The sequence below is a fragment of the Passer domesticus genome, chromosome 8, assembly GCF_036417665.1.
Source record: "Passer domesticus isolate bPasDom1 chromosome 8, bPasDom1.hap1, whole genome shotgun sequence".
In the NCBI taxonomy this organism is placed as follows: domain Eukaryota; kingdom Metazoa; phylum Chordata; class Aves; order Passeriformes; family Passeridae; genus Passer; species Passer domesticus.
Window position 1 is genome coordinate 25897176 of NC_087481.1, and position 26482 is coordinate 25923657.

At 46.4% G+C, this 26482-nt stretch overlaps 1 protein-coding gene across 3 annotated transcripts in view; it reads left to right on the forward strand.

The window, feature by feature from the left end:
* The first annotated feature begins 3296 nt into the window (after window positions 1-3296).
* The window catches only part of MCU (mitochondrial calcium uniporter), an 81254-nt gene continuing 58068 nt past the window's right edge, over window positions 3297-26482 (forward strand). Inside the window, exon 1 of one of the 3 annotated variants that reach the window (XM_064429862.1) lies at window positions 3297-3494. In XM_064429862.1, coding sequence (XP_064285932.1) covers window positions 3363-3494 — 132 coding nt within the window. In that variant the 5' untranslated portion in view covers window positions 3297-3362. Of the gene's footprint in view, window positions 3495-19078; window positions 19127-26482 lie in introns of those variants that run through there. The other 2 variants (XM_064429863.1, XM_064429864.1) reach the window with 2 other exon arrangements.

Sequence of the window (26482 nt, forward strand, 5' to 3'; positions counted from 1 at the left end):
TTTAGTCGCTTCCAGATGCCTCTTGGGCTGGCTCTCCTCAGGCTTTAATGTACCCCCCATTAAAAAACACGTTTTCCAGAGGCGTAAATAGGCAGTGATTGCTCTTGAGGAATCCAGGAGGCTGCTGAATCCTGACACTGCCCTCCCACAGCGGGAACGCTGCGGGGAGTTTTAAGATGAACCTTTTGGTGAGGCTTAAAGGGATCCCAGAGGCTTAGAGGGGTCTGTGTGTCTGAGGTCTGGCCATCTCCAGATCCCAAAATGGGGTGGGAGAAGCAGCCAGCAAACCCTGGCATGTTTGGGTAGCTCAGGTCTGAGCTGGGATGAGACAGGGATCGCCATCCTGCCCAGCCCAGGGGAATTTTCCCCTATTTTAGGAATTTATCCTGTTGCTCCATGAGAAGCTGGGCAGTGCTCAGCTTACAGAAGGTGGCCAACACCATTCCTTTATTGGCAAGTAGACTCTGCCCTCTCCCCCATCTCAGGGCTGTGCTGTTTTATCTGCAGTACCATGAAATCACCAACCTTTCTTCTAAATAAAAGGAGATAAAAAGCACTTGGACCTGGGATCCTCCTGAATTTCCTCCTCCACCCATGCCTAATGCACCTGCAGGATTTTGCATCAGTCTCCAGGTGCCTGATTCTGCTGTATCACAGCCCTGCACACATGTAGGGGCAAAATTGGCTAATCCAAAATTTGAATAACACAGAGAAATGGATGAATCTGTAGACTAAAAGATCATTTAGCTTTTATTCTTCCTAGCTGCTTTATTTAATCCAAGCACTTTGGGGCATGGGCAGGTTTTCCAAAGTGGTGCCTTTGCCTATGGCTTATCCCACACTCACTTTCTCTTACATCAGTGTTTTATTTGCAGCAGGGAACAATCCATGCCTCTCTCAGCAGTGTCAGGATGGTTGATGAGGGTTTGAAGCTTAAGTTTTCCACTTTCCCACTGCAATAATATTAATTGCAAACTCTGGTGTGCTTTTCTCCAGCCATTCTTCTCAGGAGCAGCTTTCCAATATTCAGCCAGCTGTAATTATAAGCACCAGGAGAAAGCCTTGTTAAATACATTTTTTTATTTAGGTTTTCCAAGAGTGGAAGATGCTTCTAGCAGGAGCTATTTGACATGAAAGGACAGGGTTTCATTTTGGTGCCAATATCCTCACCCCTCTCTCTCCCTGCACCTTGGGGAGCCGTTCCCTGCTGGCTCGTTTAATTGCCTGGGGTGTTGATCCCAGGGCTCACATTTAATTCCCATTTTTGTGCTTTGTAGTGAGTGCCCACACACTCAGCACGGGTTTGCTAATGAAGTTTTGGCCTTTCTGCTGCCCTCTGCCTTTGCTCAAGGCCCACCTTCCCCACCTCTGTCAAATATTGCCTGGAAATGTGTAAACTCTGCCAAAAACCTTCACTTTGGGTCATTCCCAGCTCCTCTTTAACGACAAATAAATACGTAAATACAGAGTATGGATGGCTGGAGGAGTAGGGAACAGGAGAGAGCTGGGGCAGGGTCTGCTTGCTGTGCCCATCCCTGTCCTCCCTTGGAGCTGATCCCTGGAGGGAGCCCCACGAGGAGGAGAGCACAGGCTCATCCCAGAGGTGTCTGTGCTCCCCTAGGCAAAAAGAAGACGTGGGGTGGGCAGTTCATGGGGAGAAGAGGTGGCTCTGCCCCCCAGGGGACCTTCCCCATCCTGGCCCTTCCTTCCTGCCCCTTTCCTGCCTTTCTCATCTTTCTCTTCCAGCTCGCCCAGGCTGCATCAAGCACAGTTTTGCCATTTTTAGGATTTTAATCCCACTGTGCTGGGATGCTGGGAGCTGTCCCAGGGAGAGGCTGATGTCAGAGAGAGGGAAACCCTGCCTGTGGCCCATGAGGTGATGCCTTTGCTGAGATGAGTGTGGGAACATCTTCCACTGTGGAGACATCACTGAGGGCTGTGCTACTCGAAATCCTTGTTCTGAAGCATTTTTCCTTTCACCATCAGTTTTCAACATGACAGGAGAGCAAAACACAACAAGCAGGGATCAGGCAAAGGCGCTCTCGGGTCTGAGCAATGAAGCTCAAGAGCAGCTGTTGCTGCAATTTTTCTCCTTGGTTTTCCAAGAAAATGCAAATAATCATTGAAATGCTAAATGTGGGAAGCTGGAAAGACAGTGGGTAAATCCTTCCAGAAGGACACAGATGAGGCTTCAACCTCTTTTCCCAACCAACAAAGAGGAAGAAGGGAAAGCTCACCCTGCAGGAAAAAATCCAGCCAGAAATGAGGATTGAGGTGGAGCATTCCTCCGGGACAAACTCCAAAATGACATTGCTTGGAGGAAAGCTTAGAACAACCCATCAGGACTTGTGCAAGGCAGCACTGGAGGGAGGTGGGGATGGAAAAAGGAGTGTTGTGATGGTGTGGGTGATGCTGAAGCACATCTGTGTCATCCCATGACTTGGTCGTGCTCCTCTCCGTATTTTTAGAAGCACAGAGGGACAAATAACAGGAATTCAGAAGGAGCTGCCATCACTGTTGTAGTAACTCCCAGGCCAGGGGAAAAAGTCTTTTCTAAGTAATCCAGGCACACCATCTTTGAAGAGAAAGCTGAGCACAGATTGCTTATTTAGCCCGGGTGCTGCAAGGTCTGTGCTGGCAGCCCAAACCACCATGTCTGCAACACCTATATATACATATATATATATATATATATACACACACATACAGATATATATGTACATGTATATATATATGTATATCCAGATATTTTTTGACCACAAACGTTTCTTACCCTTCACTGAAACTGCTCTTGGGTGGGGTGCCAGTCTGACCCAGCGCCCCAAATCCCCGTGCCACCCCTACGCTGCATCCGTTGTGGTATCTTTGCTGCACCCCATCTTCCTGCAGCCTCTGCCTGGGGATCTCCCCTTCCCGGGGAGCTCCCCATCTCCCGGCACCCCCTCCCTAGTGCATCCCAGTTCCCTGCACCCCTTTCCCGGTGCTCCCCTTATCCCATCCCGGGCTGTTCCCCCTTAGGGGTCTCCCCGCTCCTAGCCCTGCCCATATTCGGCCACGCCCCTTTCGGCCACGCCCATATTTGGCCACGCCCCGCGGCGCCCCCGCCAAGGAGTTTCCCTGCCCTCGGGCCCGCGCGTAGCCCCGCCCACCGGCCAATCTCCTCTCCGGGCCGCCCACCCGCTCAACGCCGATTGGCTGCGCCAGCCCCGGGGCCGGCCGGAGGAGCGCAGTGATTGGCCAGTGGTGCCGGCTGGCCCCGCCCCGCCGCTCCCCGCGCTCCCGCCCCGCCCCGCCCGGGCGGCAGCAGCACCGCCGCCGCCGCCGCCGCCGCCACCGCAGCGTGGGGCGGCTCCAGCGGCGCGATGGCGGCCACGGCGGGCAGAGCGCTGCCGCTCCTCCTCTGCGGCCGCCGCCCCGCCGCGCTCACCGCCGCCGCCGGCCGCTTCCCGGCGCTGGGCCGGCGCCGCCAGCAGCAGCAGCAGCGACACCGGACGGTGAGTGAGGCGCCAGTCGTGTGCCCTTCAGAAGGCGGGCGCGGTGCCGGCGGGCGGCGCGGGGGCCCCGGCTTCGCGGCTGCTCCGCGGCGGTTTCGCGGCGGTTCCCGGCTCCGCCAGCTGCGCGGTTATTCTTAGCACCGTCAGCGGGTGAAACTTGAGCGCGGCGGCGGGCGGCGGCAGCGCGGCTCCGCCGGTCGCGCTCCGGCGGCGGCAGCCCGTGGCCCGCCCGCCCCGCGCCGCTCCGGCAGCGGGCGGTGCTGCCGGCGCTGCCCGGCGCTCGGGGCCGCGCTCCCGGGGCGGGGGGCGCGGGGCGCGGCCGGCAGGTGGCGCTGGGGGCCGCCGGCAGGGGAGGGGGCGCGGGGGGCGCGGAGCCCCCGCCGGGAGCGGCACCGAGCGAGCGGGCAGCCAGCGCCGCTTCTCCGGCTCTGCCTCTGCTCCCTTCTCCTGCCCCCCCCTCAAGGTCAGCCGAGGGAGGGGCGCTCGGGGGGCTGCCCGCATGCCGGGGGCAAAGCTGGCCGGGCTCTGTTCGCTGCCTTTCCCCTGGCGGCTTTGCCAGGAAAAGAGGGGACTGGCAGCACACGGCTTTCCTGTGTGTCTCAGCGCGGAAAAAAAAACTGTAAAGGCAGCAGGTTGCGCCTTGGAGCTCGAAAGATTTGCTAAAAATACCGGGAGGGTTTTTTTTCCCTATTTTTTTTCTTGTTAAACTAAGAGAACAGTGTGTAGCCGTGGGTTATCCTTCTGGCTTTTGCCACAGCGTGTTTTAGCGCTGCCTCTAAAGGAGCTTCTGTCGGAGGTGTGCACCTGTCGCTGCCTTGTTTTGCTCCGAACAAGTAAGCACGGGACTCCGGGAGCCGCCAGTCCGTGGATTCCCCGGGTGGGAGCGGGCTCTGAGCTCCGCTGGAGCAGCGGATCCGTCGCTGTGCTCCCTCGGGTGCTGTTTGAGGAGCTGCTGGTGCCGGGTACCGCCGGTTCCGCCGGCGCTGTCGGTGTGTTTTGGCAGCCAGGGGATGCCCCGGGTTCCGTCCGTATCGGGTGTCTCCATCCCGGCGGTCCCGCATTCCCAGAGCGCTCCTTCCCGCTTGTGAAGTGTGATTAACCCCTGCAGGGTTCGTCCCGGCATCTGCTCAGGTGTGCAATGGCCTTTCCAGCGTCCGTAATTAATATTTGAGCTGTCTACTTTCGCGGTGTGGCCCTGGGAGGTAATTTGTATTTATCTAAATTTAAATTGACCTTTGCGATTGATTTAACGGAGACTCGGATTCGGGCTTGGTTTCACTCCTTAGGCTAAGTGGAACAGTAAATGTGTGAGAAAATTATTTAAAAAAATCATTTAAAAGCCGTGAATCTCCTGTGCTTGCCCAGGATACCGAGCGGACGTGACTGAGGTGTGGGCATGTTACAGTCCTGCTGTCAGAGCTGTCTCCTTCAGGAGCTTGGGGAAGGAGGAGGATTTTGCTCGTGTCCTGGGCACTGATGATTAGAAAGCCCTCCTGGCTTTAGTTGGGCTGTGCTGTTTGATTCTTGGCAGCCTGGCTGTGGTGTTGCAGTCATTGGTTTTTGGGGTTTTTTCAACAGGGAGGCTGTGCGCAGGTCGGTTGGGTGGAATCCTGAGAACCAAGAGTGGGGATCCAGGATGCTGGCAGTTCCTCCTGGCAGCATCTGTGATGTGCCTGTTTATCCCCTCACAGCAGGGATGGGTTATCCTTTCCCTCACACTGCACTTGAGAAACTCTGCAGACCACTGAGAGAGAGCAGCTGAATTCTGGAATTAATGATCTGTGAGGAGAAATTTAAGGAACTGGAGCTCTTCATAATAAAGAGGAAATTGAAAGGAAGTGTTGCTGCAAAGGGGAAGCAGAAAACCAGACAAATCCTCGTCAGGTGGGAGAAGGAATGGGCTCAGAGTGTGAGCAGAGGGGTTTGGTTAGGCGCTGGCAGACTTTGCTGACAATAAGAGCAGTGGAATGCTGAATTATTTCCAGGGAAGGGTGTTCAGTCTTTGTTATCAGAGGTGGTTAGGACAGGTTAGGCTCACATCAGTCAGTTATGACTGATGAAAAATTGATCCTGTTGTGATGGGCCTGGGATGTACAAGCTTCCTGACACCATAGATTAAATTAGGAAAGACGTAGGAAGAGTTTGTATAATATGTGGGTAATTAATTGAGTGGTTACATCAGGTATGTCTGTGCAGTGTTGTTTTTGGTACCATCAATTCTACTTGGGTATTTCTCAGGATGGCTGGTTTCTCATAGAGGTGATAAATTAAATGGGCTTTCTTTGAAACAGGGTGGAAATGCTAAATGGTCTTATGGATGAGTTCTTTCAAAAGCAATATAAATAATGCTGGAAGAAACTGCACCAGTAGAGCAGATTACTGTGAGAAGACAGAGCTGTAAAACAAACAAAAAAGCTCCTCCAGATGGGTGAAGTACAAAGGAGGAGGTTTTGATAACACCAAATGGGAGAGAGGGCGAGGAGGTGAACAAACACTTGGATTATGAGGGAACAGTTGGGAGTACATCACTACTGGGGGACACAGGGCTCGAGTGAAGCATTCACAGCTTGCTTGAGAGTTCTGAAACGCGGGGGAGCTGGGAAAGCTCAGTGGGCTCAGCATGGAGATGTTCACAGGAGCAATCCCGTAGGGAGAGCACCACGAGTCTGTCCCGAACAGGATCACAAGGGGTGAGAGGTCTGCGGAGGGGGATGCAGGGAACTTGAATGAGAAGTTTGTTCACTGATTTTGGAGTAGGGATAAGAAGAAGGAAGTTTTTATTTGTATATTTGTAGATTTCCCCTCTGAGTGTGGTGTTGTTGTGCATTTCAGGATGGCTGGGCAGGGTGAGGAGGCCTGACCATGGAGCAAGTGGGGCTTGGGTATGCACAGCCTTGGAAGAGTGTGACAGAGCTGAATAAATGAACTTGGAGCAGAAGTATCAGAGGCTGCATCTGTTTCCAGTCGCCCTGTTTGGCTACACACATGTGAGGGTGAAGGAAGCCAAGCTCCCAAATGTATTTGGAGTGGTGTGATGTGTGGCAGGCCACACGCGCTGGTGGGCAGCTTGTCATAGCTATGAGGGGCCTGGAGAGAGGATTCAGGTGGGCTTTTCCTCAAAGGAAACTTCCTGAGGGAACAAGGGAAGGCCTTTCCTGTCTCCTGCTTGTCCCAGGTGCTGTGGAAGTTGAGGGGCAGCTTCCCAAGGGCTGAGGTGTAGTGGGGCTGGGAAGCAGGCCTGGAAAAGCTTCACAAGCTATAGATGGTTTTCAGTGATGTGGAGGTAGACAAAATACTTAAATGAAACACTCTGCTTTTGTGTGTTGAACACCTAATCCTCGTGGCTTTGTTCCTGCAGAGATTAGAGTCCTGTTCCTGCATTTCCTGGTGCCTGTGGCCAGGGGTTGAGTTATGCTGGATTGGAATGTAATCAGCTGGTGCAAAAATACCTATAGAAAATCAAGGGCTTGGCTGTGTGTGGCATTCCTGTGGTAGCTCATTCTAGCAGCTCTGGGCAAATCAGGAATATTGACTCCTAGTGCCTTCTTCTAAGCCTAAGAAGGAAAAACTGAACCCCTCTGAGCTGCAGTCGGATTTTGAGAAGGTATTTGACAACCTGCAGGTTTTCTTTCTGCTCCTGATGAGAACCAGGGTTACCTGTGCTGATCCACCCTCCAAGCCAGGTAGGATTTTTGGTGCAGGTGGCCCAGGTTTGAGGATGTAGTGGAGACTCTATCCTGCAAAGATCTTGCTCTTGCGCCAAGAAGAGATGGGATAAGCCCCAGGAGGAGGATGCAGGGGACATCCTGCTGCAGCTGTCCTTTAGTCACCATAGATACAATGTGTATTTAGTGGTTTTTTTTTTTCCTCTGCAGCATTGACTTCCAGAGAAGCTGTAGCTCAGTAGTGTGGTCATAATTTCCTGTGGGACCACCTCAAGTCCTGAGGGCAAAACATGAGGAGCCTTTGCTTCTTTTTTGCCAGGGTCAGGATTAAATGTGTGAAATGGTATTTCTTGTTGGGACCCAGATATTTATTAGTTCTTATCTATATTATAGTCTCACAAAGCCTGGGTTCTGCAGCACTTTAACAAACTAAAAATGGAGCCCCATCTCTCTCTCTCTGCAAGGCTTTTTAAGGATAAACTGTCCAATTAAGAAATGACACCTGAATTATTTTTACTTTTAACCCAATAACCATCCACCCCTGGCTGCAATGTGGAATTTTTTATCCAATTACACAAAACCACCCAAACCAGAGAAGAAGGTGAAGAAGAAGAATCAGCCATGGCCCTAAAACCTCCACCTTGTTTATATCTATTACTATATAATAAACCCTTAAACTCTAAGTTTTCCACCCTGTGGTATTACCCACTTCTATCCAAACTCCACAGTCACAATCCCAGTTCTGTCATTCCATTTTGGAAGCCTTCTCCATGGCCTCAGGTCAATGCAGTGTTCTCTTGGGGTCTGTACCTGTCAGCACAGAAAGTCCAAAATTCTCAGCATCAGGGTTCCAGCACCTCTCTGTCACAAAAGCTGCAGTTTATTGTCCCATTGTTGCCTGGCCCTTGAAGCAAATTGTCAGGGGAAGTTCAGGCAGTGGCAGGGATGGTGGGACTTGGAAGACTCTGAGGTGTGTTTTTGCTGAGGATGGAAGCTGGCAGACTTGTTTAATTAACTGTACTGCTGTTTTCCTGACCTGGCATACTGCTGATTGTGATTTTCCAAGGAATGATTAAAAATGTGTACTAAAGGGGATGACCAGCAAATAATTTTTGGATGTATGAAAGTGGCTAAACTCAGGGAACACGCTTTCAGGGCTCTCTGTGTGAAAGAGGAGCACAATACGAGGACTAGATGTTGGTTTGGGTTTTTTTGACATTTATTTGGTGGTGTTACCGTTTTTCATGTATTATTTATCCCATGGGAATAATAAAGTAAAAATAATACTTTGAATCCAGGGTCTGTGATGGGAAAGAAAGTTACAGTCATGATCAAGTTGATGCTGTCACTAATATAAAAATTTCAGGGCAGTTCTTTTTCCACAAGGGGAGTGTTTCTCAGCTGTGCTCAGACAGGAGGGGTATAGCTCTCCTGACCAGAGCCAAGTCTTAGAAAGTGAAGAAGGAAAGAAGTTGTTCTTTTTCTAAAGCTGTTTTAAGACTCATCTTAAAGAGGAAACTTTCTGTGAAGTTAGGCTCCTCCCAGTCTGGAGGGTGAAACATAACTTTTATGACTTAATTTCTGATTTGTGCTATGAGTCACCAGTTTGCCATTCTATAAAATAGCATTGAGCTGACTCAAATATGCAATTTAAATTATTCTCTTGATTGTAGGTCTGTGGAAATATAGACATTGTTTTAGATTTGGGTGGCTTGATTTTAAAAAAAAAATAATTATTCGTTTATTGCAGTGTCAGTTGGTGGTCAGCCACTCCTAAAATTTCTACTGCTGCTTTTTACTTCTGTGGCTTCTGGTAGGATGAGTAAGTGTGCTACTAAAAAATTTGAAATTTGTTGAAACTAGATGAAGCTGTGTTCCCTGAGCTCACCATGGGGGCATACTTCTTATTTCTGAAGTGCTCTTGAGACCCCCTGTGATATTGCTGGTGGGGATTTCATCATATTTTCACTTTCCCAGGGCAAACTACAGCAATCAGGCTTTAAGGGCTATTTTGTCCTTGAGTATTTAATGCAGAAAATGAAAGGACCTGTGCTTCTGCTGTTAAAGATTCTGCAGAGGGTTTTCTCCCTGTTATTAAGGTCTCAAATGGTCATCAAAATGAGATGTCATCTTAATGAAGATGAAAATAAGCAGCACTTCAGTGTGATGTGGAATTAGTTTCCAGCAGGACGAGCCTGTGGGGTATGGCTTTTGTCTCATGTAAAACACAGAGCATGTCCACTATCTTTTTCTGCATTCTTGGCAGCTCTTAAGGAATTAGGAAATGTAGAGCTCATTTCAGCAATTTGCTTTTGTTGGCTTCCCCAGGAGGAAAGGACTGCCATGCAATGTGGAAACTCTCAATCTTTGACACTCCCTGCTGGAATAATTAAAACTGGAATTGCACTCGGATATGTAACTTGTGAAGGATCTACAAGGGAGCAACCACCACAAAAAGCAGCTCTGGGTGATTGTCAGTCTTCTCTTAAACCCTTGTTTCCTTCTGCCCAGACTGACCCTGGTGGTGCTGAGCTCTTTTGGGTTTGCAGCTGAAACCTGCAGAAGGAGCAGCCAAAGGATGTTTGCTGGCCGGGGTGCAGATTGTGAGATGGAATCAGAGTAGGAAGGAAATTAGTTCTGACAGATTGTTGTAAGAGGAAATAGTTATTCATTCCACTTCAACCATTCTTTAAAAATACATCCTCGTAATTTAGCCTCATCATTTTTCTTAGATGTTTGGACTTAAGTGAGAATGAGTTTTCTTCCTGGCAAAGCAACTCCAAAAATGACAATTTTAAGTACTACTCTGACAAATGAAGATATTAAGAGAAAATGGGCTGCCGAAGATATCACAAGAGTGATGTGGGATTTTTTTTTCAGCTTGAGTGTTAAGAAATAATATCTGGGGTCTGGATGATGTTTTTTCTATCCAAATTTTCGTGCATGAATACTGTTCTGTCATTATTCATGCTTGCCTCTGAGAAGAATTTGATATCCCACGTCCTGCTTGTGTTTTCTGCTTCCAGACAAAACTCACATACTGTGAATGTGCAGTACAGCAGCAACCTTTTAATAGTCATTTAAATTAATTGGAAGCCTGTCCCAAACATCACAAAGATTCCTGGTGGGGGGAAATGGGAGGGAGAGCTGGCAGCAAAAGTTATTTTCTCCCCGAAATAACAGCGAGCTGAAAAACTGCAGAGATTTCCCAGGGGGAGAAAAATGTGATTCCTTTTTTGGAATGAAAATGCCCTGATTTATCATGTGACTTGGGAAATCCTCTTGGCTTCCTGCAGAGGGGGAAAGGGTGAGTTGAAGGTTTGGTGGGAGCCTGGCACGTTTGTGATGCTCCAGTGGGAGCCTCCTGCTTGCTGCAAGGCTATTCCTGTTACCCAGGGACTTCTTCCCGAGGCAGTGACAACAGAAATTTCATTGTCTAAATATTGAGTAGATTGGATAATTGCACTCTTCAGCGCTGTGTGGTTTCTCCCGAGTTTGGGGGTGTTGTGTTTAAGTGGAGAGTGGGATCCTTCCCTTGGATTTTGGTGTAAGGGATTCAAGGGACCCAAAGCCAGTGTCTCTGGTAAGAGAGAAGAGTTGTTTCACGAGCAGTGTATATTGCTAGTAATGAAACCAGCTCCAGACACTCCCTCCTGCATGAAGGGAATGGATTAAAAATTGTTCCCTGCTCAAGATGAGCTGTGCTTGTGTTTCGTGAGCTGCCTGGAAAACCTCTGAGGCTGGCTTTTGTTCAGGCTGTGGCCAGTGCCCTGCATCACACAGGGGGACTGGTGTTGTTTTTGAGCCTGGAAACCTGCAAGGGAGGGAAACCACTGCAAGTGCTGAGACATCCGTTCCTCCTTGCCGGGCTGGGTGATGTGAGTCTCATTGCTAAGTAACAGAAACTGATGGTCCAAAACACAGCTTTGGCCTGAAGCCAAAAAGCCACCGATTTCTCTGACCACGGAGTTGAAGAGTGCAAAGATGGATTTTATTTTAAGGATAATTTTGTCCAAAGACAAAGACTGTGACTCAGATTCACACATGTTCTCGTGGAAAACAAATCATGGTTTGGAATCAGCCGCTCGTGTGTGTGGGAGCGAGCATTTCCATATTTCCTCTTGGCATTTAGTGCTCAAGAGAGTAATTTTAAACAAATAGTTTCACAAAGTACCTCATTATTGAGCAGGGCAGGATATGACACCACACAGATATGGTTTTTTGAGCTGGCAAGGAAGTCAGGATTTTGAGAAGAGCACCGATACTATGCACTTGTGAAATGAATTGTTTTGTAAATAACATTTTTTAACAGATGTTGGGGTTTTTTTTTCATCTTTCCCCAAAGGTGGGTTGTTTCTGGTGACTGTCCCTGCACACCATTCAGTTTTCCTCTGCGCAGCAGCTCCTTTGCTGGTGCTGGATGGTGTTTTTTTCCATTTGCAGTCGGTGGTACACACATGGCATCCTCTGCAGGATGCCTCCTCTCCCACTGCAAGCACGCTGGAACACACAGCTCCAGTTTGTGTGCAGCACCCAGGGCTCTGCATCTGGGGCAGGGAATTCGGTGGAGCTGCTGCTTTCATGACCTACTTCTTTCTGCAAGTAAAAAAAACCTGCTCCTGGTGGCTCAGAAAAGAGATTTGGGCTTTTTTTTTTTAACAATAATCAGACTCCAGTTTGATGCAGTGGTCCTCCTTGAGGTTGTTCCCTGAATTATTCCAGTTTCAGTGGAAAGCAAGCACAGGAACACCTATGCCTAGAGCAGCGTGGCTTTGGGGATTTAAAGCAAGCCCTGTGTGTTCCTGAGGAACTGTTTGTTGTTGTGGTCAGTCAGATGTCATTTATTTCTTCATTTGTCCTTTTGTAGAGGGGTAGGTGTGTAACTGACTCATCCTCAACACTGTAACTCCCATTTTTCCTTCAGTTTAGGACATTTGGCAGCACTCAAAGCTGAATCGCTGTGATTAGCCTGACATTTTATATAAGAGTGCACCAGAGAGGGCTGTTTGTTCTTGGAATTCCAATGTCAAAGCACCACAGTAGTTTTCAGGGCAGTCTTTACATAATTTGTGTGGATTTCCACGCAGATGGAATCGCAGGAATACCCTGATATTCCCTGGGTATCCGTGCATGGGTTTCGTGGCACAGGCAGAGCTCTGCTCACCTCCTGCAGGAGCTGAGGATGCTCCAGGCAGGATTCTGACTCACAGACACTTCCAAGCTTCCTTACAGCCTTGGGAATGTGGAAACACATGGCCTGAAAGCTGAAGTCCTGCCCTAGCTCTGCCATCCCACTGAGGAGCTGGAGACCCCACTGGCTGGGTGTCAAGTCCATGTTTTCTCAATTTCCTTGGCTAAAGACTTAAGCCATCCCTTACCTCCTTTCCACTGAACACCCCCCAAAACCCCTCCTCTGACTGTTTTCTGGTAATGTATTTTAACGTGTTCCAGCTCTGTTAGTCTGCCTTCTCCAAGCTTTTCTAAAGAAAACTAATAAAAAAATAATAGTAAAGCTTTCAGCCTTCCATTGTCATGCTTTTCATTTTTATAATACCAACTAGCATCCCAAGAGTTGTTTTTAGATTAGGCTAATTTAGTTCTCAAGTGTATTTCCCCTTTTTTTGCCATTTGTGAGCGTGGGATAGTTTTAAATGTATATTATTTTGGCCATGATTTGCCTTGGAAAAAGCATTCTCTGGAACACTTTAATACAGTTATTTAATAGCTGTAAATAACAGAGCTGCTAGAGAACAGCTTGGCTGACCACTGGCAGTAATATGCATGAAACTTATTTAATCCTAAGTGATTAAACTTGAATTTTATGGGTTGTGTTTACAGCCACAGTTCTCCAGCTCCGATTTCATCTCTGTGCTGCTTGAACCTTAATATTCATTTTCAGTCCTGGTGATCACTGACTTATGTGAGGCTTTTCCCATGGCCAGATTTACCTCAGTCTGGTTTCTGAAGAAATAGAACAGTCAAAATAGAAGAAAATACTTTGTTTGTTTGTTTGAGTTTTTTGATTGTCTTTGTTTTTGTTTTGTTTTTTTTTTTGTTGTTGCTGCTGTTATTGTATTTTCCTTCTACTGCTCTGGTGTTTTGCTGAGTCCCCCAACTTCTCTTGGCTGTTTGAGATGCATGAAGAGCTTGTAAATAAACATGAGAGAAATCCATGCAACTTCTTAGTAGAGAAATTTTGATTTATTGCATATTACCTGAGTGCAAAACCCTTCCAGCTCTTGCTGTGAAAAATATCTGCCTATTTCCTTGTAGGTCTGAAGAGCATCACCCAGGTTGAGAGGACGTTGTGAGTAGAATAACTTCACGTTTTTGCAATCAGTTAATGAAGTTCAAGTTGTGTGATATTCAAAGTCAACTGGGTAATTTGCTGATCCATGTGAATAAATCCCACAGACTCCCTGGGAAGGTGGATATTTCCTAAAATCAAGGGAAAGGACAGCTGCAGGCAGACAATCAAAAATAGTGGGGGTGGGAAGAAGGTAGATGAAAAATAGGATGCACTTCAGCTGTTGCCATCTATCACTATTATTGTAATAAGTACAGGAATTTGAATGGGCATGGAAGCATTTCAGTGACTTCTGGATTCCTGATTTATATTCTGGGAATTTTGGTGCAAAGATGCTGCTCTTGCTCATCCCTTGGTCTTTCTGATGCTGTTGCTGCAAGGTTACTTTCCCCTCCTTGTTTAACAGTGTACCCATAATGATAAACACAGTGTTTTTCCCTGTGCCAAGGCTTTTATCTTGCAATAATTAATATCAATACATGTCTAACAATTGGATTGTATATAACATATAATATATATATTAATATATATTGGATTATATTATGTAAACCAGAAATAACTGGGTTTTTTTTTCCCCTCCTCCTTGCTGTGAGAACAAGACTACCAAGTAATTTTGGGGATATTAATTGCACTTTTTCACAAGAGACTGAAGAAGCACAACCTTGATGAGAAGTCTTAACTCTTAACAGTTATAATTGCTGTTTGCAGCTTTAATTGTGATGTGACTTTTCCAGGTAGATAATCTGATAGGAGAAGAATAACCAGGCTCTGACTAGACACTTTCTTCATTTCTGCCCACACCTCTGACCAGCCATTAATTTTCTTTCCCTGTCCTCAGTAATTAGTGTGGGGCTATGAAGCTCAGAGGTTGAACACAGTATATTAACCCTTGTGTCCAGGAGAGAGGAGATGGGAACGTTGGCCTCCTGTGAGAGTGAAAATCACCTGCTTTTTGTTGAGCTGCTGTTCTTAAGCTATTTCCGTTATAGAAAAGCTTTTAAGTAATATTCAGGTAGGATTTAAATAACAAAGTTGAATAAAATGTGTGCCCCTTCGCTGCTGAAGCTGCTAGTTTCTTTTTTTCTTAGTAGGGCTGAGGACCAGTAGCCAACAAGATTAATTTTATGTGATGTGCTGATTTAGCACTCCAGAGCCTCCGGTGATAAATAACTTTCTCCCTGTCCTCCCCCTTTTCTTCTGTCTTCACCAAGTTTAGTTTCTAAGGCACAAACCCAAGCAGGCTATTTAGAAGTGTAAAATCTCTGCTTCAGCCAGCATGAACCCTTAATCCCTCTCTGCATGGTTTTACATTTCTACAAATGAATTTTTTGATCAATAGTTAGCAAAAAAATTGTAAGAGAATGCAAGTGAGATAGCAAAAATTAAACAACCATGTTTGAGAGCACAGTTGGTTGAATCATCTCCTTCAGACCTTTGCCTGGTGATTAGTTTGGGACCAAATTGTTGCTTCCACTGAGAGGTTTTGGGGGAACCTCAGACTTCTGGGGACAGTTTTCACTCACAATAGGTTGCAACTGATATTTAAAAGACAGCTTTGAAGAGATCTGATTTCCAGACAAACATCTGCTCTTTACTGTGCTTGTGTTAAGATTATCCTAGTTTAGAAAAATAATCTGGAATTAGTGTCAGTGAGACAGTAATCTGGCAGAGTGCAGGTTTAAATGGATACTGCTAACAAATCCCAGGCAGTGAACTGAGCAGAGCTTCAGCCTCAAAATACTTCCAGCTTTCTTGTCCTTTTCTAATTTCGTTACGTTTTGCTGATTATTTCACAGTCAAGACAGTGAAAAATTACTTGTATCTTTTGAGTTTTAGGAACACCATGAAGTTTTTTTACCCTCTCTTGGTTTCCTCAAATTTTTTTTTTTTTTTTTTTTTTTTTTTTTTTTTTTTGGCAAAGAGCTGCTTGGCCTGGCGTCCATCAGCTGAGAACACTGGACCATGCAGAACCTCACTGATGCTGCAGTTGCAGGATGCTCTGATTTTCACCTCTTTGCTGTGGGGAGAGTTAATATTTGTCTTGGAGGATGGCAAAAGCTGTTTCCATGTCCCCCAGCCAGCACAGGGGTGCAGCAGGAGCAGCTGGTGGCTCTCCAGGAGGGTCACCGTGGTTGGGGTGCAGCAGCTGCAGGGTGGCCCCGGGGTAGCTCCGTGGTCTCCGCTGGCAGAGGGGCCTCAGAAGAAGGAATTTTTGCAGTTCCTGTGCAAGCAGATGATTTGCCTTCATGAGTCCTTCCTGGATGCAGAAGAGTTTTTCAGGGAAGGCTGAGGTGGCTGTGGGGATTCTCTCAGGGTTTTTGTCAGTAAATATTTAGTTTCTAAGAATCGCTGCCCTTTGAGCACTGATTGTGAGTCCCTTCCAAAGCAAAGGGCTGTTTGGACCTCTTGGAGGACTTTTGGCCTCTGACATTAAATTTGCCATTTGGAAACTCTCTTTGGGATTGCAGAGTAGTTCCTGTTGCAAGTGTGAGCTGTGAAGAAGGAGGTTTAGCTGGTGAGCATCCCTCAGATGGACAGACGGACACTGGGCTGGCTGGGAACTGGGTGTCTTAATGTAGCTTATGTGGCTTCCTGGGGGATAAGTAGGAATGGATTGTGATTTAATGCCACTAAATGGGGGAAAAATGTAATTAGTGTTACATTTACTCTGTATAGATATATAACACTTAATCTACAACTGTGTTTTCAGAGCAGTTTTCCTTCAACTGATAATACCAGCCATAAAAATTCCACTTCTGCAGCATGGCCATAAAAAATAATGACCTATTCCAACGTTCTATTGCATTCCTGAGCTTTAGGAAGTGTCTCTGAGGGGTAAAACCTGCACTTGGGGCTGTGCTTTGGAGCAGCAGGGCTAGAGCTTGATTTGTATGTGAGGGGTGGTTGCTGCTGCAGAAAAGGAGGCAATTTGTGTGTGCTTGAGGAAAGAGCAGAGTTTGAAGGGCAGAGCTGCTTATTGCCTGGGGAAGCTGTCCCTCCTCGCCAGCCCCTCCAAGGAGGGCAGTTTGTCCCTTCTGCTATTGTGTGCCTCTTCTACCACTGCACTGTTTAACTGGGCACTTTCTCTGTGTGCTGTCTAGAAAAGATTTATTTACCAAGTTTTGATGTTTTAATCCACAAACGTTAGGATGGAGATTAAATGAATTAACAGCTTTGCTAATGCATCACAGAACCCCAGAGTGGTCTGGGCTGGAAGGTGTTGGATTATGCCCTTTTCTGACCCAGAGCTGGGCAACTGAGAGGTGTTTTAAAAACTTTTATTCCATTTTCAGTCTCATTAGAAGGGTGGGACAATACAGATGTTACAATTCACACCATCACAATCAGAAGCTATTTCCTAATTACATTCCAAGTGTTTCTTGGCCTGTCAGCTTTAGCCACACCATGCTGTAAATGCCTTAAAGCCAACATCTAAAACTGCCCCTCGTGGCTCCCACTACATGCATGCAAGTGCATCTTTCATAGCTCTATTTCTCCAAAGTATCCAGTCTTTTTTACAAGGCCATCCTTTGGAACTTGTTTCTGGTTCCATTTCTCTCTCCACAATGTCTGTCCTGTTCCGTGGCATTTCTGAGTCAGCATTTCTCATCTCAAGGTTTGCATACAGAAGCACACACTATGTGAGCCTCCTGTCAGGCTTTGAAAATTCTCTACAAATCCATTTCCCTCACTGACCTTAAAACCCATCCCCATTTATGGGCTGGATTCCACCATCACAGGCTGCTCCCAGCCCCATCCAGCCTGGCCTTGGGCACTGCCAGGGATCCAGGGGCAGCCACAGCTGCTCTGGGCACCCTGTGCCAGGGCCTGCCCACCCTCACAGGGAACAATTCCTCCCCAAAATCCCATCTAAATCTCCCCTCTGTTGGTTTGAAGCCAGTCCCCCTTGTCCTCTTACTCCATGCATTGTAGAAAGTCACTCTCCCTCTTTTTTAGAATCCCCTTTTAAATGGAAGGAACTCCAGGTTTCCCTGGAACTTTTCCTTCTCCAGGCTGAACATCCCCACCTCTCCCAGCCTGTAGCAGGGGACTTGATTTTTAAAACAATTCACAAGGGGGAGCACAGTGGGGATTTTTGTGCTGCCTCAGCAGCTTTGCTCAGTGCCCAGGTCAGAGCCAGCTGGGCAGTGGGTGACAGCCCACCCTGGTGGGAGTTAACTTGTTGTAGAGAGAGAATTCACCACTTGCCACCAGGACAGACCTGGGGGCAGTGAGGTTTTTGCCTTCCAAGCTTTGTTTTCTTCTCCAGCCTTTCCCCACACCTCACAGGGAGTTCCTAACAAAGTTGAAAACTATGTCAGGGATGGTTTTGGTGCCTCATATCTTTGTATATACTTTAGTTACTTAAATATCACTTTCCTTATGTTTATACTTTAGTAGTAAGGCCATGAAAAAGTCTCAGTTCAGGAGAAAAATTGGGAAGTTTCACAACCAGCTTGGTGTCTTGGTTATGTGACTACTTAGATCAGAATGAGTCTTATATTGGTAGGGTAAGGGACAAAGAAATGCTTTTTAAAGTATGCAAGTGGTTGGATAAAGTAAATAAAGGTGAAGGCACGCAAATATTTGTCTGCTGCTTGGATTGTGTGTGCTAGGGTGCTGGATATGGTGATAAAAAATGTCTCCTTTTTGTGTATAAAGTCAGTTTTATTCTTGGTTTTCAAGCTAACAAAGAGGTCAATATTAAAATTCTGCTGTCACCTTTTCAAGGAAATAATGTGGGCAGGATTATCTGGCTTTTCCTAGAGACAGAAGGCTAAACAGTTGTCACTGGCAGCTGTTTTGTGCAAGGCTTTCTTAAAAATGTCAAGTTGCTTTTCTCATGACAAAATTGGACTAAACCTGAACTTGTATGTGTCTTGTTTTTTTCATGCTAGTTTCTGTGGGGTCTTAAAAATACTTAACAATCAGGAGTAGGGCTGCTGCAGCAGAAATATTTATCAGCAAACGATGAAAATCCAGCTTGTAACACTGAATGTTAATTTTGTGTAAAAAGAGTTAATTAATTTGCTTGCAGTTTTAATCACCTGAACAAGAACTGCTGAGGAGCCATCCCTGTTGTTGAAGGGGTAGCAAAGTTGCCTGTTTCAACAACACTAAAAATGGTTAAAAACTTAAGTCCTTTTCAAGATAAAAAAACCTAAAAAACTTAAGTTCTTTTCAAAATAAATATGTGTGGATTTCTTGGAAGTTTCTGTGTAATGCCAGCAAAAATCCAGGGTTTAGTGCCCGAGTGACCCCCTGGGACTGGGTGTTACTTCAGGTGTACATTGGTGGTTTAATTAGATGTAATTAATGGAGATATTCCCTCTTCAAAACGAGTTCATGGAATAGGTTTCCCTTTCCTCCTTTTGCCCGGCAGGGTGTGGAAGCTGAGCCTGAGCATGGGGCACAGCTCCTGGATGATTTTGGTGGCACTGTGACCACGTGAGAGCTGGGGTGAATAAAAAAATGAAATTCACAGTCCGATGATTCAAGGTTTAAAAGGCACTGGGATAAATCCAAGTACCAGTGGGTGGAATTGTGGTTTGAAGAGTTACCATGGCTGAGTTCTTAGCTGAAATTGCAGCCAATTAGGACTTTCAGCTGGGGCTAATAATCTTCTGATGGGCACGGAAGAGGTTAACTGCCCACAGCTGGTGGGTTCCAAGTGGTGTTGGGGCTGGGATTTGCTTGCCCATGTCTTGGTGGCTGAGCACACCCCTGTGGGTTTCTGCACTGGGAACTTCTAGATTGAAGAATTAACTCATCCTGAAGGAAGTTAAGATCTTTTGATTTATCCTTATCGTGGCTTAGTCATTGTTCAAGCTGGAAGGAGGTCAAATTTTGCAAGTTTTCCTTATGGCTGTTAATCAGCCGTAAACCTGAACAGTTGTTGGGAATGACTGGGTGGTTTTTTGTTGGAGGAGTCCTTGCAGCTTGGCAGCTTGCACCTTTTTGGGGGATTTGATGCCACCTCAGGTTGCTTAAGGCCTTGTAAATCTTTATTTGTCTTGAGGTGCCTGAGTTCTGGGGCTGGATACTTCCAGTGCCAGGTAAGTGCGTTTTGGAGTTGGGCAGTGCTGTTCTTTTCACGCTTTAATTCAACTCCTGCCTGACTAATGAGTTGTTCACCGCTTGCCTCCCACCCCTGCCCTGTTACTTGTTCTTTGCTGGCATCTTTCTGTTCCTCCCTTCCCTATTTTCTCATCCTGATCTTCACCCTTTTGTCTGCCAGCATGAAAATAAAAACCTGGAAGTCTTGGGTAGTAAAGACTTCAGCTCCTGGGGTGGTTTTGAGAGGTGTTGAATATCATCATTGATTCAAGTTTCAGTGTCCATGGCGAGCAACTTCTGGGACTCTGTACACAACATGCAAAAGGGAAAAAGGAAATATCTGTTCTTAAAGCTCTATCAAAGGTGTGAGCTGGGAATGTGGTTGGAGAATAACTTGAAAAATTGTGCCTGAATCCAAAAGGGTTTTGACTACATTGGATGTATCTTCCTGTTAACGGGGAAGTGTGACTGAAAAATAATTTGGGATAAAATAGGTGGGATTTGTTCAGAAAGCAGCATTAGTCTGCATTTGTTTAAGGTTAGCAATGACTGATACATTTTTGAGTAGTAACAGAAAAGGCAGTATGAATGACTATGGTTGAGATGGGAGTTTATAGGTTTTTCATTATCTGCTGATAAGGGAAATTGTTGTGGCATTTCTGAATGAGGTCGATATGGAGAGCAGTTCATTTCATCATAGGCCTCTGCCTTTCTGCATAGGGGATTTTAAGTGTACAGGAAAATTCTTAAGTCTAATAATTCACATTCATCATTAAATTGTTTTTTAGAGCTCTGTCTTGCTGGAGAACTGGCTGGATATTTGCCCACGTGAAAGCTTTTATTTAAAGTGTTCCTTTTGTGGAACATTAGACAGATTCATTTAGACAGATTCAGGGGAGTTATCATCATAATTGTCCCTCTTCAGGCTGTACCAGTGCCTTAGATGGCTGTTAAGCTTCTGAACACTGAAAGGAGCTGATGGTCTGCCCCTCTGAAGGACTGTCAAAACACCACGTTCTTCTTTCAATTCAGGCAGCCCAGTAGGAGAAAGTAATTGAGAGTTTTTCCTAGCAAGGAGTGTTTGAGCAGAAAATCATTTTGGGTTACAGCACCCTGGCTTTTACCAGTCAAGCTATTCACCTTCCTCTCGTTCGACCTGGCAGGTGATGGCATTCTGCAGTTTTTTCAATGACAAATAATGTAATGGCAAATAAATTCAGCTTTCCTGGTGTAGGACTGACTCCTCCTTTCCCTCCTGTGCCTCCAGCCCAGAATGCACAGTTTAATTCTCTGTGGGATTATCTCACAGTCAGCCAGAGCCAGTTTGGCAAGATGTTCCTTCTTGGGGTGGGTTTGTCTTTCCTCTTTTGAAGATACTCAGTTTACTGAAGGCTGAGCAGGTGGTAATGAGGGAGTTTTTATAGCTCTATGGCTTCTGCTGGAGGCTATAAACAGCAAGAGCAGGAGGATGGATTTACATTCATGGCTTTACTGGATGAGTGTTTGTCTGCTGCTTGTAGAACCTCTGAGTACTATGACAATTAATCCTTCCTGCACCCTCCTTTGCTGCTGGGACATCCCTGACTTGCTTCTCCAGGGAGCGTGCTGAGGTTTTTGTTGACAGCCTGAAACTGTGGGCTGGGCCTGTATTTATGTACCAGCTGTACATTTTGGATAACTGGCAGTCTCTTGCTCAGTTCTGTGCCATTGTGGCTGAGCAGAAAATCATTTGTGCACCAACTTCAGCCTGTGCAAACACACAGACCCTTCAGTGGGACCCCCTGGCCTCTGTCTCCTCTCTGACCAGTCCAAGGGTGAGGGGTGGAGTTCATGGAGAAGCCTTCCATGGCTTGTCTTGTTCCTGCAAGGAATACTCTCAAGTATCTGATGGAATTAATGTTTTTGCCTTGCCTAAGGTGGATTTATTCCAGGCTTGTGGGCTGCCCTGGCTGAGCAGGGACTTGGCTGATATTCTGTAGCAGGTCAAGTATCTGGGACAAGTGCTGCTCAGTGTAATTGTTCTGAATAATTTTTGAAAAACAACAAAAAAAACCTCATCATGCTTTACAAAATTTTCTCTGCCTTGCATTTGTGGTAGGTTTTGGCAGTGGGGGGAATATGAACGTGTGAGTTGGATTTAAAGGATGTTCTTGGTTCCAAGCTGCAGCTGCTGCCCTGGTGTCACACTGGGGTCTGACATTACAGGTGCACAGTGGTGTTCTTCCTTAGTCTGTTTTGGCACAGTAACACAGCGTTTGTATTTTGAATGGGTAATGCACAGTTTACAAACATGAGAGCTTTTATTTCTTTGCTGTTATCTTTCCTTCCTGAGGTGTTTCAGGCTGGAATCCCTGATGGGGTGGGATAAGTGCAGACAAGGAATGGTGCCTTTTTCAGCTGTGACTCAGTTTTGCTTTATTCAGGTCAAAGTGAGCACCTTGCTCAGTCTGACAGACATGTAGCAGGGGAAAAAATCCCAAAACACTAAAACCCTCAGCAGAGACTGTATCAGCCCTGTTCACAGTGGAAGCAAAACTTGTGTGATTTTTCAGGTGATAAACACAGATCACATGCTGATCTCTGGAGAGGGAAGTGCTTTACCAGGAAGCAGATGGAGTGGTTTTTTAATGAGTGCACTTAGTTCCTTCAGGCTCCTCCAAGTTCATTTCCTCCAAAGGCTAAACCAGGGAGAACTTCACCCATATCTTCATAAGCTGAGAATCAGTTTGGCATTGATGTGTGAACTGTGTTTATCACCTGAAAAACCACACAACTTTCATGTTAAATGCACACGTAAGCCTGGCAGTGTGCTCTGGAGAACAGATTCCAGATTTATAAAGCTGATTGAACCAAGCTCACCTGCTCCAGACTTTGATTTCAATGCCAAATTTGTTTGCAGGTAAACATGTGGAGGAAGGTGATGGCAAATATTTGTGGCTGTGCACTTGTTAGGACTGCACCAGTCAGGTATTCCTTTGGATTTTGAGGTCTGTAGATCTTTGCTGATCCTGGGCAGGATGTTTATACCTGCAAGGCATTGTCTGGGTTTGTTTGGTTTGGTTTTTTCTTTTTCCTGCCCCTGGAAACATGTATAAATGTAGGTGTAATAGAAAGGGATTTCTTAGTAGTTTTTAAAAGAAGATCAGGATTAGACATCTATAATACAAGTCTGTATAATAGCAGTGATCTCAGGTGAGATCCTTGGGGCTACTGGCTGGCATGGGCAGGGCAGGCAGGATGGGTCCAGCCTTAGCCCCCCACAGCCCTCATTTCTTGCAAATTTACCAAAATTAAACACTTTTATCAACGTGCACAGAGATTTGTGTCTGTAAATAGTGTGAAGATGTTCAGACTTGTGTGGGTTGGTTTGTTTTTTTTCATGTTGGTGTTACCTCCTGGTTCTTCCCCTTGTGTCCTTTGAACAGATAGTGGGGGACAGTAGATATTGATGATTTGAGAGGAGCTTTTCCCTTGTCATGGGTTTCCTTCTTTTGCTGGAGGTTCTGTGAAGGTCTACCAAAGCTGCTCAGAGGAATTCCTGAAATACAAGACAGGATCCAAACATACATTCCTCATGTGATGGGTGAGAGTTTTGGTGCAATTTTATTAATACATGTTTGTGATTTCTGGTTTTCAGTGCTGCTGTTCTTTTTTTTTTTCCCCTACTATTGCCATAATCTTTGGGATAAATCCTACTTGCAGAAATGTTGTGATTTGGGTGAGGGTTGTGGCATGGCCAGAGCATTTGCAAACTGGGACTAGTGAAGTGTGAGAGGCTGACTCTGTTCAAGCCTGGTGCTCATGACTGCAGAGCCATGATGCTGGACAGGGAGTTGTATGTGGAATATAAGTTTGGCAGCCTCATGATTTCTCAGGATTATTAAGTTGAGGTTGCCCCATCCCTGGAAGTGTCCAAGGCCAGGCTGGATGGTGCTTGGAGCACCCTGGGATCATCAAGTAACATGGCAGGGGATGGAATGATGGCCTGTTCCAACCCACACCAAATTCCATGATTCTGTCTGGAGGGGACTGAATGGTTTAGAGCTTAGAAAGCCCATGGGGAAACAGAGGGAGCCTTGCCATAAATGCCCCAGGTGCCTGATGCTCCTGGCTGGGTTATTTACCTGCTTATTGTCCCCTGCACTGGTGACAACTGTGCTTTCCCACACCTCTCGGATTTTTACTCCCTCCTCAGAGCTCTCCAGTGCTTTGGCAGTGCTCAGAGGTCTGAGTGATGCCTTGTGAAGGCTGACCTAGAACAGAGACCAGACAGAGCTAAAGAATAAAGTAGGAATTTATTAGGAGGTTTTCATAGATCCACCTTGGGCAGCACAAGAGCCCAGCCAGGGCTGCACCCAAGATGAACCAAAATGGTCACAAAATGGACAACTGCTCATGGGGTCTGTCACTTTGATCAGCTCTGCTCCATTTGCATATTGGAGTTAATTGTCCAATTCCAGCTTTATCCCCATGCAGTCCCATCCTGCTTGTTTTTCTCTCTCCAGCCCACGTTGTTTGTGCTCTTGGGCCTGAGATTTGGATCATTTGTCCTTGGTGCCCAGCTAGAGCAGGAATTGTTTTGTCTCCCTACTCTGTGCAGAGAGCTCAGCAACCCTTAATGTAAAGCTCAGAAGTACACACTAAAGCAGCACAGAGCCTGAAAAATGTAAAAGCTAAACCTGAGGCACCATGAGGGTTCTGTGGAGGGTGGTAACTGCTGGAGTTAGCAGGCTGTTGGACAGGGAGCAGAGCTGTCAGGTTGGATGCTTCAGGAAGGTCCCCAAGAAGCACAGGCTGTGCTGGTGGCCTGGGAGCACTGCAGGACTTGCCAGAGCTCCCTGCTGGCTGCAGCCTAGCTCAGGTTTAGCAGGATTTTGCAGCAGCCAGAAGAGTTGCGTGGGAGAAGATTTTTTTTTTTTAGGTTTTTTTTTTTTTTCTTTGCAGCACCTTGGAAGTAGGAAAGCTATTTCCAACACTTTGCTTTATGTGCTTTCCTAGAAATTTGTGTGGACTAAACGGTGAGGCTATGTTTGCCAGCTGCAGAGTGCTTTTTTCTTTTGATGTATGTATTTTATAGCTGCTCTGGGGTGGGGGGGTGTGTTTCTGTGCTGGGGTGATGGGAAGGCTGACTAGAGGAAGAACAGATGTGTGTGGCAATAAGGAACTGTGCAGGGGTCACACTGAGGCATTTACACTCTAATGGGAACAGATGGATCCAGACTTGTGAGTAATGGAGTTGTCTCAGAGGCAGAAAAGTTGTTCTGACGTGGTGGTGCTGCACAGTGCCTGAACCACAGCTGCTTCCATCCCTCACTTTTGTTCCTAGATTTTTGACAGAGCAGGCTCCTGGCTGCTTTTTTTGCCTTTTGCTGTAGATCAGCTGCCCTCTGGGTTTCTGAGGCAGAAATTCTGGTACGTGTGTTGTCCCTGCCCAGCCTTCCTGCAGCAGCTGTAAATAAAAAGCCTGGCACATCCAAGAACATTGCAGGTGCTTTCAGCCAGGAGGATCCTGTTGGATTAACCTTGTGGATCCCTGCTCCTTGCTCTCCTTCCCTCTGCTGCTCCTACAAACCTCCTAGGCTGAGTGGTCTTCAGGTTTGGGGGAAGCAAGTGTTGGGTTTGGGGCATTTTACTGAGACAGGACAAAGCCTTTTCCAGAATGGGTTTGCCATCTGTACAAATATTCTTCTAATAGGCAGAAAAGATTTGTCAGATTTTGCTACTGAGCGCTGCTGGAGCTCTCCAATTCAAATTTGGTACCCAGGCAGGGAAGTTTATGCAAAACACCTATGTATTATAGAAAATTTTTAAATGCTTAGCATCATTTTCACAGAAAAAAATCCTGTGGAGAATGGATTTCCTCTTGTGAGTCCCTGTGGCTGTAATAATGATGTTACTTTTGGCAAAAGTGACACAATTTAAACCTGCTTAATGCAAAGTCTCTGATTTAACAGGTGACAAAGGAACTGTAAATCACATTTCTCATTTCAGTGAGATGGGGAATGTCCACATCTAACTGCTGACAAGTGAAATTAATGATGGCAGTCTTGCTCTGCTGTTTGGTGGAGCTTCATGTAGTGTTGCACAAAAACGTAATGAAATCCAGAAGTTCTCCAGACAGTTCTGAACACAGGTTTTTTTTGTTACCTCATTTTTCACTTGTGTTCAGAGCCTGTCAGAACATACACTGAGCTTTCCTTTTTCCTCAGTGTGCTTTCCAGGAGCCCTGTGCTGGTTCCTGGAGTTACACCACGTCTGGCACGGAGCTCTGAGCCCTCAGGAACAAGGGGAATGCTGTCCTGTTTTTGACCAGGGAAGCACAAGCACCTACAGTGCACAGCTCTACAGGCACTTGGAGTCTTTTCCTGGTGCCTGTGCTCATGTTTTCCAGCTAGTTTTCTCCCTGGAAGTTTGGGCTTCACAACTGCTATGCCATAAACACACCAGATCTTCTGCTTGCATCTTCCTAAAAGCTGAAGAGAAATTGAAATATTGGGGCTCCTGTCTAGGGTTTTCCAGCCAGTGTTCTCCCTAGAAGTTTGGGAAGCACAACTGCTATGCCATAAACACACCAGATCTTCTGCTTGCATCTTCCTAAAAGCTGAAGAGAAATTGAAGTACTGGGGCTGCTGTCCAGGGTTTGTTGCCAGAAGTTTGTTCTCCTTTAGCTCTGCGTGGTGTATGTGTGGTTCTCAGCCAGGGAAGGCCTGTCATGGATGGAAGGCTCTAGGGAAAAGCAAAGATGAGGTGCAGAGGGATGTGCTGTGAACCTTCCTCAGCAGATGAAGGTTTCATCATGCTGGCAGGGCACTGCAGCCTGGTAAACTGGTGTAACACCCTGTTCTCACTAATGTCACTTCCTAGAAATGGCACTTTATCTTGCTTCCATTATAAACGCTCAGGAAATGTGTGCTGCAGTCCGTTTACCTGGGGGTTGGTGCCCAGCTCCTGCAGAACAG